The 15,269-nt window shown below is 48.6% G+C and overlaps 1 protein-coding gene across 1 annotated transcript in view; it reads right to left on the bottom strand.

Annotated features, from left to right (window-relative positions):
* Nucleotides 1-807: 807 nt before the first annotated feature.
* VPS45 (vacuolar protein sorting 45 homolog) overlaps nt 808-15,269 on the bottom strand; it is a 45,934-nt gene continuing 31,472 nt past the window's right edge. The window contains exons 14-15 of the mRNA XM_083715791.1: nt 12,258-12,389; nt 808-1,290 (exon numbers count right to left, since the gene is read on the bottom strand). Of these exons, the coding sequence (XP_083571917.1) occupies nt 1,197-1,290; nt 12,258-12,389 (226 nt within the window). The 3' untranslated portion in view covers nt 808-1,196. The remainder of the gene's footprint in view (nt 1,291-12,257; nt 12,390-15,269) is intronic.

A 15,269-nucleotide genomic window follows, 5' to 3' on the forward strand; every position in this document is an offset into this window, starting at 1 on the left:
AGGGCTGCAGCTATCGATGACTGCGGTCGCCAAGGACAATGGAAAGCCCCAACCTTTGACCTGGCCTGGCCTGGCCAGGCCAGATGAGACCCCCAGGGAAGCCGCTCCGCCTCTGAATAAGACCCGTAGCCGGAACGACAGGAGGGATGCTCTCGCAATCAGGTCCTGCTGGGGGGGGGGGCTGTTCCCGACGGGACATCTGGGGGGGCCACCGTGGGAACAGGGTGCTGGCCTGGGTGGGCCTGATTCCAACTTCCATCAGCCCCAGCAACTGTCACGGTCAGTGGTCAGGGAGAACGATGGGATAGGAGTCCGGAAGCACCTGGAGGAGCCCCAAAGGGCGCCCCCGCCCTCTCTAAAACACCAGACCCCCCCCTTCCCTGCAAGCTTGGTGCTGGTAAAGCCAAGGTTGCAGGTTCGGTTCCCATTTGGAACAGCTACACATTCCATAATCGCAGGGGGGTGGACTAGATTATGGGTAGGCAAACGAAGGCCCGGGGGCCCGGATCCGGCCCAATCGCCTTCTAAATCTGGCCTGCGGATGGTCCGGGAATCAGCGTGTTTTTACATGAGTAGAATGTGCCCTTTTATTTAAAATGCATCTCTGGGTTATTTGTGGGGCATAGGAATTTGTTCTCCCCCCCTTAAAAATATAGTCCAGCCCCCCACAAGGTCTGAGGGACAGTGAACCGCCCCCCTGCTGAAAAAAATTGCTGGGCTAGTTGATCCCTGGGGTCCCAACTGTGATTCTAGGATCTTATCTACTCTTCTGTCGAAAGCAAGAAAAAAACGAGCAACGCTCTCTGCTAGAAGAATCGCAACTTCCTTTTATTGGGGCCATTTTTCTCTGGGGGTGGGTTATCCCGGGGGAAAAGAGGCAAACAACTCTCATGAAATGTGAGAGCTGGGGGGGGGGGGTGGAAAGAGAAGGAAGGTAACAAGAGGGACAGTCCTTTCCTTTCTCCTTAAGATCTCGATCGAGGCTTTTGGGATGGGGAGAAAAGGACCCCATGGTTTGGTCCTTTAAGGAGAGAGCATACCTGCCCCATACTTTTCGGCAACAGGTAAGTATTGTCTGCTAAAGTGCTTTTCTGAAGTTTCAAACGCCAGGTGGGTGAGTTTGTGGGTGTCAACGGGCAACAGATGCTGAGTAGCCTGGAACGGTCGGTCAGTCGGAAATGACGAAAAAGGGGCCATCAGTTCAGCCTCCTGGACGTTGCCCTCGCCGGTCCCTGGGAGCTGTCTGCGCCTCGTCCGCGGAAACCGGAAGCCGAGACCTCTTCTAGGAAGCTGGGAAGAGAAGAGGGAAACAGCGGCAGGGAGTTAAAGGAGGGCGTCCCAATGAGTTGGCGATTGCGGTCAACAAGAAAGCGCAGAAAGGTTTCCCAGCTCTGTAATGTTTTATGTACTGTGGCTTGCCGTTTTATTCATTATAGTTTAGATATTACCGTATTTTTCGCTCTATAAGACGCACCAGACCATAAGACGCATCTACTTTTTGGAGGAGGAAAACAAGAAAAAAAATATTCTGAGTATCAGAAGCCAGAACAACAAGAGGGATCACTGCACAGCGAAAGCAGCGATCCCTCTTGCTGTTCTGGCTTCTGGGATCGCTGTGCAGCCTGCATTCGCTCCATAAGACGCACACACATTTCCCCTTACTTTTTAGGAGGAGAAAAGTGAGTCTTATAGAGCAAAAAATACGGTATTTATCGTAACTGGGATTTCTGTTTAACTTTTATATGTTGATAACTTGGCTGAGCTTGGATGTGATTCATCTCTCTCTCTCTCTCTCTCTCTCTCTCTCTCTCTCTCTCCAATTTTTAAAATTAATTTTCCAAGCTTATAACAGATATGACATACAAAAAAAGAAAAAAGAAAGAAAAAAAGAACATACAAATAAACACATAATCCTTCTAAAACCCAATTTGCTTTTCATTGTTAACTAACTTTCTCAAACCCCCCTAACTGAATTCCATTGTATCCCCTCGTAACAGTTTTCCAACCTCTTCTTTCTAACAAAATTTACCTTTTCAAATTACTTTCTGAGCTCCTTCTCATAATTTCTCCCATAATGTTTTACAGTTTAATCATGTCCTATTCCTAAGCCAAATTGGTAAATTCAAGTAGCTTCTCCTTGTCTTATGTTACAATATTTAATTAAATAATCTTTAAATTTCTTCCAGTGTTCTTGGTGTCCCTCTTCTTTCTGATCGCAGATTCTTCCATTCTCTCTCTCTTTTTTTGGGGGGGGGGAGAAGCAACCTTGCCCCCCCCACTTTGGGCAAGCAAAACGTCTCACTCCACAGCACCTAAATCTCTAATAATCGCTTGGCAGCCACCCTGAAAGATGGAGGAGGGCTGAATCGCCCTGAAGTGAGGCAACGCTGTCAAGGTCTCACGGGTTGCTCTGTGGTGTCTTCACCCCCCCCCGCCAACCCCCCCTTCAGAATCTCTCCAGAAAGACACATCCTCCGAGCATCCCACGTCGATTTAATTAATCCTTGTCACACAGCAAAACGGCTGGCTGTGTTTTCATGAGCTGCCCACGTAGAGCAGGCGCTGAAATACTGGAGAAACTCAAACACACCACAGGATCGAAGCTGCTCCTTCCCCCACAACACACACTTTCCCCTTCTGGTGAAAAGGAGTGGCGTTTCTCCCGGCGCCCTATCCTACAAGCATAAAAGGTGCGTTTCCTAAAATCGCAAGAACCACCCGCTAAAACAGGCCAATGGCCCCATCTGGTCCAGCACCCTGTTCTCACAGTGCCCCCCCAGAAACTGAGGATCTCGATAGACTGCCTCTGGAGCTGGAGGCTCCATTGGAACGTCGGAAGAGCCTGGCTGCAGGATCAGGCCAAAGGGGAGGCCATCTAGTCCAGCATCCTTTTCTCCTAGGGGCCGCACAGATGCCCCAGTGTGAAACCTGTAAGCGGGATCCAAGGGATTCCAGTGGCAGTGAGTTCCACAGTTTAACTACGGGCTATTTAAAAATCTGTCCGAAAGCATCCAACATTCAGCTTCGCTAGAGTTCCAGTATTAGGAGAGGGGGAATTCTCCGCTTTCCCCAAACCATGCAGAGTTTTATAAACATCTGTCATGTCCCCTTTAACCCGCCTTTCCTCTAAACTGAAAAGTCGCGCCTCCGATTTGGATAATGGCATTAACGATATTGGCAGATTTATTTCCTTTTCTTTCTTTTTTCAAATTTTTTAAATTGATTTTAACAGATATAACATGTAAAAAGAGAGAACATTAAAATACTAAGAGGAAAAAAAACAAAAGAAAAGAAAAAAAAAAGATAAAAACGCATATAACTTCTGAATTTCATTTTAAATTCCATTAACTGACTTCCTCGAATCCTCCCTAACTGAATTTCATTGTATCACCTTGTAACAGTTCTCCAAAATCATCTTTCCACTACAATTTACTCCTTCAATTAACTATCTTCATCTCTTTTCTTATTGACTTAAATCCATATTACTATACAACATTCTTATTCTAATCCTAGGCCTATTTGATACTTTCATGTACCTTCTAATTATCTTATATTACAATATTTAGCTAGATAATCTTTAAATTTCTTCCAATCTTCTTGATGCTCCTCTTCTTTCTGATCGTGGATTCTTCCAGTCAGGTCGGCCAGCTCCAAGAACTCCAACAACTTCATCTGCCATTTTTCTTGTTGTTGTTGTTTAGCTGTGTCCGACTCTTCATGACCCCATGGACCAGAGCACGCCAGGTACTCCTGTCTTCCACTGCCTCCCACAGTTTGGTAAAACTCATGCTGGTAGCTTCAAGAACACTGTCCCACCATCTCGTCCTCTGTTGTCCCCTTCTCCTTGGGCTCTCCATCTTTCCAACATCAGGGTCTTTTCCAGAGAGTCTTCTCTTCTCATGAGGTGGCCAAAGTCTTGGAGCCTCAGCTTCAGGATCTGGCCTTCCAGTGAGCACTCAGGGCTGTTTTCCTTCAGAATGGAGAGGTTTGATCTTCTTGCAGTCCATGGGACTCTCAAGAGTCTCCTCCAGCACCACAATTCAAAAGCATCCATTCTTCGGCATCCATTCAGCCTTCTTTATGGTCCAGCTCTCACTTCCATACATCACTACTGGGAAAACCATAGCTTGAACTATTAGGACCTTTGTCGGCAAGATGATGTCTCTGCCATTTTTCTACCATTGGTATTTCTTGAGATTTCCAATTTCTACCTAATAGCAGTCTTCCTGCTGTAGTGGCATACAAAAAATAATCTAACATCTTTTTATTTCCACTTCCTTTTCTGTCCTGGGATTTGCCTTTTCCAGGGCTGCCACTCACTAGCTGGGCATCCTCTTCCGACTCCCCTTCTTTCTCAGTCACAAAGCCAGGAAACGCCTATTGCTTTCCCGTTTCCACTGAACTGGTCGGGAAAAGTCCTCCCGTGCCTGAGATGCGTCACGAGATGACGCGGGGGCCACAACCTTTGGCCCCAGGAGAAGGAAAGCCCCCGCGCTCGTCTGGCCTCTGGCCTGTCACAACAAGCCTCGGACGCTTGACCTGGAGCAGGAGGAAAACAGCCGGCTTTTTCACTGACGCCCAGCGCCCAGGACAGGCTCGTGGCACCAGAAGGAACTTGGCCTTGAAAAGGGGGCTGTGGTGCCATTTCACACAACCTGGACGCCAGCAATTCAAGATGCGCTTCTGTCCGCAGTGGTGCCCAAACAGGCTGACCTCTTTGCGCCGAAGCAACAACAGTCTCCTCTAGGGCGGGCTAGAAATCGCAGCATATCCGAAGCGTTTCATGCCCATCTGAGGCTTTTAAAATTCCACATTTTGTGCTTAAGGAAGAATCAGGGTCTCCAATCTTCTTCTGAAAGGGCTTTTGGTTTAAAAGTGAGCAAGCGGTTAAGGATGGAAGAGGAATGGTCTCGGGTTATGGGGTTGAGAGGCCTGAACTGTTCAGGCTTAACTTGCTCCCGCCCTCAGTAAGAATTTAGTGGCATGTATTACACTCCCTACTCCTCCAAAAATTTGCTTCTGAATGTAAAGAGGTGGATCAGGCCCAAAGGGGTCTGTCTAGCCAAGCCTCCTGGTCTACCAAATAACCTTAATAACTATTATTATTATTATTATTATTATTATTATTAACCCACCCATCTGGCTGTGTTTTTCCAGCCACTCTGGGAGGCTTCTAGCACATTTAAAAAACATATTAAAAAGTCAAGCATTAAAAATTTCCCTGAACAGGGCTGCCTTCGGATGTCAGTTGCGTAGTTATTTATCTGCTTGACATCTGACGGGAGGGTGTTCCACAGGGCGGGTGCCACCACCGAGAAGACCCTCTGCCTGGTTCCCTGCAACCTCATTTCTCTCGGGGAGGGAGCTGGACCTCAGTGTCCGGGCAGAACGATGGGGGTGGAGACGCTCCTTCAGGTCTACTGGGCCGAGGCCGTTTAGAGCTTTAAAGGTCAGCACCAACTCTTTGAATTGTGCTCGGAAACGTACTGGGAGCCAATGTAGGTATTTCAGGACCAGTGTTAGATGGTGTTAGATAGGCTGTCTCTGAATCTGGAGGTATCGGGCCAAAGGAAGCCCATCCAGTCCAGCCTCCTTTTCTCCCAGTGGCTAAATACCCCTGAGAGCCTAGTAGTAGTAGTAATAATAATAATAATAATTTATTTGTACCCTGCCCATCTGGGTGGCTTCCAACAAAGACCAAAAAAACACTAAGAATTGCGATAGACTGCCTCTGGCCCTGGAGGTTCCATCAGAGCAGAAGAAGATCCCTGCTGAATCAGACCTGAAAGCGGGGCCATCTTGTCTCTTTAGGTCGCGAAACTATACATACACAAACAGAAACACACACACACACACAGACACACACACACACACAGACACAGAGAGAGAGCAGCAACAGAAGCTGCTAACATACGCGCCTCCACGGATGCTTAGTGAAACAGTGTGGTTACACGGAGTTATTCTCTGCCAAAATGACTCATCCCTTGCAAGTGCTACAGGGCTGATGGATCCGACCCCCCAAGCAGCATATGGGCCAGGGATTGAACGGCAGAGGCGATGTTGCAAGACGCAAGGGAAGGAGGAGGACAAAGGCCTTGCAGGACACCCAACCCTGTAATGGATCCTAAAAAGTCCAGACTCACCTATTGACGCTTGCAGGGTAAGAGGGAGAATTAAAGATCACCTGGTCTGCAAGTTATCTCGTGTCATTGCAGAGGCCAGGGGCTCTGCCCTGTTATTTATTTTCTCATCATCATCAAACCTTTTATTGACATCACATACAAACATCCAAAACAAATCAATTACATAATTATTTATTTTGCTTCGTATATTTCAGAGTTTTGTTATACCGCTTGAGTGTAAAAACATAGTATTTATATACCGCTTGAGAAACAAAAGCCAACAGCCCCCAAAGCAGGCTACAAAAAGAACACGATAAAATTACTGGGAAAAGCAATGAAAACAACTTTTTAAAAATCCTTTTTTTAACTTAAAAAAAAACACCACTTTTTTTTAAAAGCAACAAACTAAAAAACCACACACACAGCAAGTCTAAAAAAAGGTAAAGGACCACTGACAGTTAAGTCCAGTCGCAAATGACTCTGGGGTTGTTTCAGAAGCTTCCACAATCTCATAAGAAGGCAAGTAAAAAGGTAAAGGGACCCCTGACCATTAAGTCCAGTCATGGCCGACTCTGGGGTTGCAGCGCTCATCTCGCTTTATTGGCCTAGGGAGCCGGCGTACAGCTTCCGGGTCATGTGGCCAGCATGACTGAGCCGCTTCTGTAGAACCAGAGCAGCGCACGGAAATGCCGTTTACCTTCCCGCCGGAGTGGTACCTATTTATCTATTTGCACTTTGATGTGCTTTCGAACTGCTAGGTTGGCAGGAGCAGGGACCGAGCAACAGGAGCTCACCCCTTTGCGGGGATTCGAACCAGCGACCCTCCGATCAGCAAGTCCTAGGCTCTGTGGTTTAGATGACAGTGCCACCCGCGTCCCGCATCAATATTTGGGTAGCCTTGCCTAAACGAAAATGTTTTTAGCAGGCGCTGATAAAGGTTGCAGTGAAGGCCTGGTGTCAATCGGCAGGGAGTTCCAAAGTGCGGGTTCTGCCACTGTTCCGCTTTCAGGGTTGCAAACTGTGGGATGGGGGGGGGATCTTGGGCTTGGAGCACAGGGGATATGGGAGACAGACAGCCTCTCATAGAATTGTAGAGCTGGAAGGGACCCCAGGGTCATCTAGTCCAACCCCCTGCAATGCAGGAATCTCAGCTAAAGCATCCATGACAAATGTAGATCCAACCATCCAGGCCAGTGTTTCAGAAGCTTCCACAATCTCATAAGAAGGCAAGTAAAAAGGTAAAGGGACCCCTGACCATTAGGTCCAGTTGTGACCGACTCTGGGGTTGCGGTGCTCATCTCACTTTATTGGCCGAGGGAGCCGGCGCACAGCTTCCGGGTCATGTGGCCAGCATGACCAAGCCGCTTCTAGAGAACCAGAGCAGCACACGGAAACGCTGTTTACCTTTCCGCCAGAGTGGTGCCTATTTATCTACTTGCACTTTGCTGTGCTTTCGAGCTGCTAGGTTGGCAGGAGCAGTGACCGAGCAACAGGAGCTCACCTCGTCACGGGGATTCGAACCAGCGACCCTCCGATCGGCAAGCCCTAGGCTCTGTGGTTTAAGCCACAGCACCACCCACAAGTAGATCCCTGCTAAACGGAGCAGGCCAAAGGGTGGCCCATCTAGTCTAGCCTCCTGTTCTCACCGTGCCCAAATGCCCCCCCAAAACATGGCAATCAAGGTAGACTGTGTCTGGACCTGAGGCTCCGTACGAACATTAAGAGGAGCTCTGCTGGCAGGATCAAGCCAAAGGGACTCCAGGCCAAAGTCCAGCCTCTTGTCATCTCAGGGGCCGATCAGATACCCCAAAAGTGAAGCCCACCATCAGGAAGTGAGCGCCACAGAAACTCTCCCCAGAAATTGGGATTATTCCAAGGTATTTAGTGCCCCCAGACAGTAGAAGCAGACAATAGCCACTGTGGCTAGTAGCCCAGGGTATGTTTTTAGATTTTTCTTCTACTGGTTTAGGTTGAAATACAGTCATACCTCAGGATACAGCCACTTCAGGTTGTGTTTTTTCGGGTTACGGACTGCTGAAACCCGGAAGTACCGGAACGGGTTACTTCTGGGTTTTGGCAGTCGCGCATGCGCAGAAGCACTATATTGTAACCTGTGCGTGCGCAGACACGGGTTGTGAACGTTGTGGGTTGCAAACGTGCATCCCGCACGGATCATGTTTGCATCCTGAGCGTCCACTGTATGTTTGTTTGCTAGACTGTATGCTGATTAAGAGATTCGTTTGCAATATTCAGCAGGGGACGGGCACACACACACACACACACACACACACACACACACACACACAAAAGCATTTAAATAAATACATTGCTATATGAAGCACAAAGTGTTTTGTCCACCATTGCAGTCGGTGTTTTTAGTCAATTGGTATTTAAAAGGCACTTGGGAGAAGGGGGGATGGTTGCTAGCTGGGAAAGGAAGTGGGTTTTATCCCTCTAACTGGGTAAGTGGGTCAACGCCCAGATTAGTTGCTGCAGACTCTGGCTCACCCTAAAAACCACCCTCCCTCTACGGCTGGCGCTTCCTCTACACGGGAAAACAGTAAGCAAATGGGACCTCTCTCGGAGATTTGCCTGGCCTCTTCTCCAGCCTTGAAGCTATAAAAAGACTCATGGAATTGCAGAATTGGAACGGGACCCCCAAAGGTCATCCAGTCCAACCCGCTGCAATGCAGGAATCACAGCCAAATAATCCCTGACCAGTGACTCCCCAAGCTCTAATTAAAAATCTCCCATGAAGGAGGGAGATGTCTGCCTTTGGGGATTGAACCCAGAACCTTCTGCGTGCCAAGCAGGTGTTCTGCCACTGAGCTACAGCTCTGCCCTTTTTTAAAAAAGAGGAAGCCGCTAGTCCTCATTGTTTCGATTTAGACAGGAATGTTTGATCGTGCTTTTACGCAGAGGGCGCCTTCAGCGAGAAGGCTGTCCTCTGTAAAACTGGATTTATACCCTGAACGGTGGGGTATAATGGTAATAAAATAAAACAGCACAAGCCCCGCTTGCAAGATCCTTTTCTGGCAGGCGAAAAGGAGGCAGGCAGCTGTGGCTTCCCTAGAAAACTGTGGGGAGGAGAGGAGAGTCTTCCAAGGAGAGAGTCATGTTTGTGCAGTAAATAGAATTAGATCTGACCGGTGGGGGAGAGAGAGAGAAAGCGAAGGACTGTAATTATATCTTAAACGCTCACAGAATCTCCCATTAATACCCTGCCTGTCGTTACTGCTCATTATGCTGCAGAAAAGAACCAGATGGGGTCCCTTTTAGAAATGGGCTCATTTTCTCCCCAAAAGAACCTAATCCTCGATGTGAGTCCATCATTAAGCGGGCAGATGTGGGTGGGGGTCTCCCTTCTCTCCTACCCCCTCTCCAAGTTATGTGAGGAGCAGAGGCACGGCTGGCAAGTCAATGGACAGATGAGGCAGGAGGCAGGGAGCCTGACAGGAGGTGGAGCTAGAGGCAACGAGAGGCGGAGCCAGAGGCAACGAGAGGAGAAGCCACAGGCAATGAGAGGCGGAGCCAAAAGCAACGAGAGGAGGAGCCAGAGGCAACAAGAGGCGGAGCCAAAGGCAACAAGAGGCGGAGCCAGAGGCAACAAGAGGAGGAGCCACAGGCAATGAGAGGCGGAGCCAGAGGCAACAAGAGGAGGAGTCAGAGGCAATGAGAGGCAGAGCCAGAGACAACGAGAGGAGGAGCCAGAGGCAAAGAGAGGTGGAGCCAGAGGCAACGAGAGGAGGAGTCAGAGGCAATGAGAGGCGGAGCCAGAAGCAACAAGAGGAGTCAATGTCAACGAGAGGCGGAGCCAACTCATTCTAGATTTGCCCCCATTTTCCTCCTCCTCCTCCTCTTTTCTGAGTTCTACAGGTGCAAGGCTCTGTACAGAGCTAAGTACATTTAGATACCCTGGAATCTATATCTTATAAAAAAAAAAAACCAGCGACTCGTTTTCTAAATAAAAATTTCCCTTGCAGCCGTTGATCATCTCTATTGCTCACTCTCACGGGGAGCGTAGTTTATGGTTGGGGATCTTAGTCTTATTTATCCATTGCTTTGCATAAAATATTTGCAAATCGCTTGGGCATGCTCAAAGTCCATTATAGTGAAATATCTGTGGGATTTAATAGACGGGTCCCTCTCCTGACATTTTAACCCTCTCCCCCAATTTTCTCCTTACAGTCATTTTCCTGCAGTGCTTCATTTGTATAGAAATAAGAAAACCTCCCAGGTTTTTCCTTTAGCTTAAATGGGATAGTCTTGACTCTGTTGCTAGTCCTACTCAAGAGTAGTCCCATTGACATTAATGGACATGACTTGGGCCACCTGCTCCAGCAGGTCTCCTCTGAGCACAAATGTGGAGTACAGTTATTGTGGCTAGTAGCCTTCTCCTCCTCCATGAATTTGCCCAATCCTCTTTTTTTTAAAAAAGCCATCCAAGTTTATGCGTCCTGTGGCAAGGAGTTCCGCAGTTTAACTCTGTTTCAGGAAGGAGGACCTTTTATGTATCCTGAATCTCCCAACATTCAGCTTCACTGAGACCCCGCAAGTTCTGGTTTTAGCAAAAAGGAAACAAAAAACCCTTTCTCCATGCCCTGTATCATTTTATAAACGGCTTATATCTTGCCAAATATTCCTCACCTCTTCTCCAAACTGAAAAGCCCTAAACACTGCCATCTCTCCTTGCAGGAGCATAGCTCCCTCTCCTCGATCGCTCTGGTTCCCTTTCTCTGAACTTTTCCCAGCTTTTCGATCTCCCTTTTCAGGTGGGGCGACCAGAACGGCACACGGTATTCCGAGCGCGGCCGAAACCATCGGTTTGTATAACAGCATTATGGGTACTCGGCTCGATGGGTCTCGGGACAATTTGGAAACACAGGAAGCTGCCTCCCGTGGGGTCAAACCATCGGTCCCATCTTGCCTGGACCTTTCCAAACTGGGAGGTGGGGCGCAGGGTCCGGAAGTTGTCAGTCTCTCGATTCCCATCCTCCTTCCTGTCTGCTGGCCGTTGCTGGCTGCTGGGTGCAGAGGTCTGACCATTTCTGGGGCGGGGGCTCTAGACTGCACCCCAAACACTACTCCTGGGCTAAACAAGTCAACTCAATAATTTGTGGAGTTTGGGGGGGGGAGAGAAATAAAAGATCTGGAGACGGTGGGTGGAGGGGCACCCCAGCTAATTTCATCAGGATTTTCAGAGCAAAATGTGGGTTAATACAGACTTGCCTTTGTAACCCACTTTCGGGGAGATATTTAAGTCTGGGGTCCGGTCAGAGAGCTGTTTCTGCATCGGCGTCTCGCTCGAGAGGAAAACTCTCGCTGCCTCTCCTGCCCCCACCCCGGTAGGCAGCACAGTTTCTTATTTGTGGCTTAGGGCCCTCATATTTACGGGACCGCCTCTCCTGGTCTGCCCCGCAGAGGACCTTAAGGTCCATGAATAACCATAGTTTAGAGGTCCCAGGCCCTAAGGAAGTCAGACTATCCTCCACCAGGGCCAGGGCCTTCTCAGTGATGGCCCCGACCTGGTGGAATGCTCTGTCCCATGAGACTAGGGCCCTTCAGGATTTAACCTCCTTCCGTCGGGCCTGTAAGTCAGAGCTATTCCGCCTGGCCTTTAATTTGAATTCAGCCTGATCTTTTATTTCCCTTCCCTCCCCTTTTATGAAGATCACCCGCTCTGAGACCCCACAGCTAATTCTCCCCTGGCCTCCCTGCCAGCTAGACCTGGGGATTCCCCTGAATTGATTTTTGAATTTTATTGTTATTCATGTTTTTATACTGTATTTTATGCTGCTTTTTATAATTAAGTGTTTTAAATTTGTTGTTAGCCGCCTTGAGTTTTTGCACGGGGAAGGGCAGGGTATAAATAAAAATTATTAATTATATTATTATTATTATTATTATTATTATTATTATTATTATTATTAATCTCAAAAGCAAGAAACAAAGTTGGCCTTCTCAGTGCCGCGATGGTGTGTAAGGCTGTTAGCTGAAGAAAATGGGCAGGACTAAGCGAGGCCCATTCATTTCCATAGGTCTACTCCAAGCAAGACCCAGTTGAATGCCGTGTGCCCGTCACCCGCCAGGAACTGCTGCCCACCCGGGGGGGGGGGGGCTTGGGGTAGTGCTCACCTCTTTGTGTTGTGGATGGTGGTCCCGCCCAGCACAATCCGGACCCCGGGGGTGGTGCGGTTCAAGTTGTAAACGGTCAGCGCCTCCTCGTACGTGGCTCCTCCAATCATGAACACAATGATGTCTTGAGGCCTGTGACAGAGAGAGGAAGAGAGAGAGTCGTTTCTGGAGGCAATTCAGAGCGCTAATTTTAACGTTTTAAGGACCGAAAAATCAGGAAGGAAGAGTTCAGTTGGAGTCCAGCAACGTCTAGATCAGGATTTCACAAAACTTGGGTCTCCAGCTGCTTTTGGACTACAAATCCCATCATCCACTATTCCTGCTTGCTATGGATGATGGGAGTTGTAGTCTTGGGGAAACCCTGGCTCAAAGGGTACCAGGTGGAGGAAGCCTGCCTGAAATGGCTTTGGGGGCCCAGAATACCTTTTGGGGCCAGACTAGCCTGCCCAACTCCCATTAAGCGGGGAGACCATCGTCTGACCCGCAATGATAAACCGTGGTTTGCTAAAGAAACAGCAAGCTAACGGAGAGCAATTCCACAGATGATCAAACACACCATGGTTTGTTTTTCTGAAGACAAAACCCTTGGAAAGCTTGGCAGGTGTCAGAAACAGGGTGGTCAAACAAACCACAGTGAAGAGTGTCAGGGTTATACGAAACACCAAGCCGTACAAACAAACCTTTGGCTGATTAATATTATAATTGTGTTTGGGGGGTATTGTTTGGTTGTTTTTGTTTTAACTATTTATTTGTGCTTTTGCCTGGGATTCTTACCTTGTGAACTGCCCTGAGATCGTATACTGAAGGGCCGTATCTCATGAAGCAATAAAGCAAACCAAGGTTTTGTAGGCCAACAGCAAACCATGGTTTCAGGTGGCGGCTTGCTGCCAGTTAAACAAACCACTGTTAAGCCACTGGGTAGGATTTGGCAATATCAAGCCAACCATGGTTTGACAAATCATCGCTTGATAAACCAAGGCTTAATTGTTATACAGGCAAACGAATATGCATCCCAGCTTCTGGAGAAAGTGAAGATTATTTGGGGGAAAGAAACTAGTGTTGCTTTTGAGTTTACATCCGGTCGTTTCAACTTAGTTTGGCAATTTGGGTATATTTTGCAGGTGACGCATTGGATACGTTAGTTGAGATTCCTGCATAGCAGCGGGGTGAACTGGATGACCCCCAGGGTCCCTTACAACTCTACAACAGTATGATCAAAACAGGATGTGAAAGGAGCAGGGGTGAGAGCATTTGCGTAGGTAAGCGGAAGCAGAAAGGCTTCCAGGAAACGGGGAGAGCTGTGAAGCGGAGATATTTGGAAACAGCAAAGTGATCGGCAAGTGGTCAGAAGTTCACACAGACAAATAATAATAATAATAATAATAATTTTTTATTTATACCCCGCCCTTCCTGGTTCAGAAAACCAGGCTCAGGGTGGCTAACAACAAAACACTTAATTGATGCAACAAAAAACAGCATAAAATACAGTATAAAACGTGAATAACAATAAATTCAGAATTCAAAAATCAATTTGGGGGGGAAATCCATCCAATAAATATTAGATGATCACCAGGGCTAGCTGGCTAAATTAGTCCTATATGGGCCAGCGAGGAGACCAGGGGAGAATTAGCTGTGGGATCCCTCCCACCCAAAACAGGAACACAAAAAGCTGCCATAACAACAACGACAACAACAACAACAACCACCACCTGCCCATCTGGCTGGGTTTCCCCAGCCACTCTTATATGGGACCATTGGGTCCATCTATCTCAGTACTGACTACACTTCAGGTAGGGGGGCTTGCCTAGCCTGACCTGGAAATGCATTGCAGCGGGTTGGGCTAGATGACCCCCCAATGTCCCTTTCAACTCCAGGATCCTATGCCCCTGGGGACTGAATTTGGGGTCTCCAGGTGTGCCAAGCAGGTGCTTTGCCACTGAGTTGCAGCCCGAACTGGCTAAAAATGCAGAGTGTGTGTGTCTGGTCTGCGCTCCCCGCCTTGCCCTCTTGCCTCCCCCAGTTTCCCAGCATCGCAGCTACCGTATTTTTTGCTCCATAAGATGCACTTTTTTCCTCCTAAAAAGTAGGGGGAAATGTCTGCGCGTCTTAGGGAGTGAATGCCTATGGACGGCAGCGGGATCCCACCGTAGTCGCGAGTGGAGGATCCATGGCTCCCCTTCCCTCCTCCGTGGCTCACTTTAAAGCAGCAAAGCGGGAGATGAGCCGCTTACACACAAGAGGAGGCTGCTGGGGTTCCTGTGTCGGGTCCGTCCAGGGGCATGCTGCCTCCCCGCTCATCGCTCCTTGAGCGCGCACACATTTGATTCAGAATATTTCCCCCGTTTTCCTCCTCTAAAAACTAGGTGTGTCTTATGGTCAGATGTGTCTTATGGAGCGAAAAATACGGTATGTCTCCACCTTTTCATCTGAGCAAGGCTAGAGCTGGAGGCAACCCACGGCGTGATGGAAGAGTCTGACATCTTCCCCCTGCAAATAGGGGCTTCCTTGTCCCAGAAAGGGAAGGTAAAGGTAAAGGGACCCCTGACCATTAAGGTCCAGTCATGACCGACTCTGGGGTTGCGGTGCTCATCTCACTTTATTGGCCAAGGGAGCCGGCGTACAGCTTCCGGGTTATGTGGCCAGCATGATTGAGCTGCTTCTGGCAAACCAGAGCAGCGCACAGAAATGCCGTTTACCTTCCCGCCGGAGCGGTACCTATTTATCTACTTGCACTGGTGTGCTTTCAAACTGCTAGGTTGGCAGGAGCAGGGACTGAGCAACGGGAGCTCACTCCATCGCGGGGATTCGAACCGCCGACCTTCTGATCGGCAAGCCCTAGACCCACAGCGCCAACCGTGTCCCTTAGAAAGGGAAGGAGAAGGTGTCAGATACTTTCTCCCCTCCCTCCGCTCCCCTGGAAACACAGATGAGAGTGCTCCCGCTCTGGGCCTGCTCAGATCCCCAAGAACTGGGGCAACCGGATCCAGTGACAGAGACGGACAGATGCTTGGT

The sequence above is a fragment of the Podarcis gaigeae genome (assembly GCF_964106915.1).
Source record: "Podarcis gaigeae genome assembly, chromosome: 16".
In the NCBI taxonomy this organism is placed as follows: domain Eukaryota; kingdom Metazoa; phylum Chordata; class Lepidosauria; order Squamata; family Lacertidae; genus Podarcis; species Podarcis gaigeae.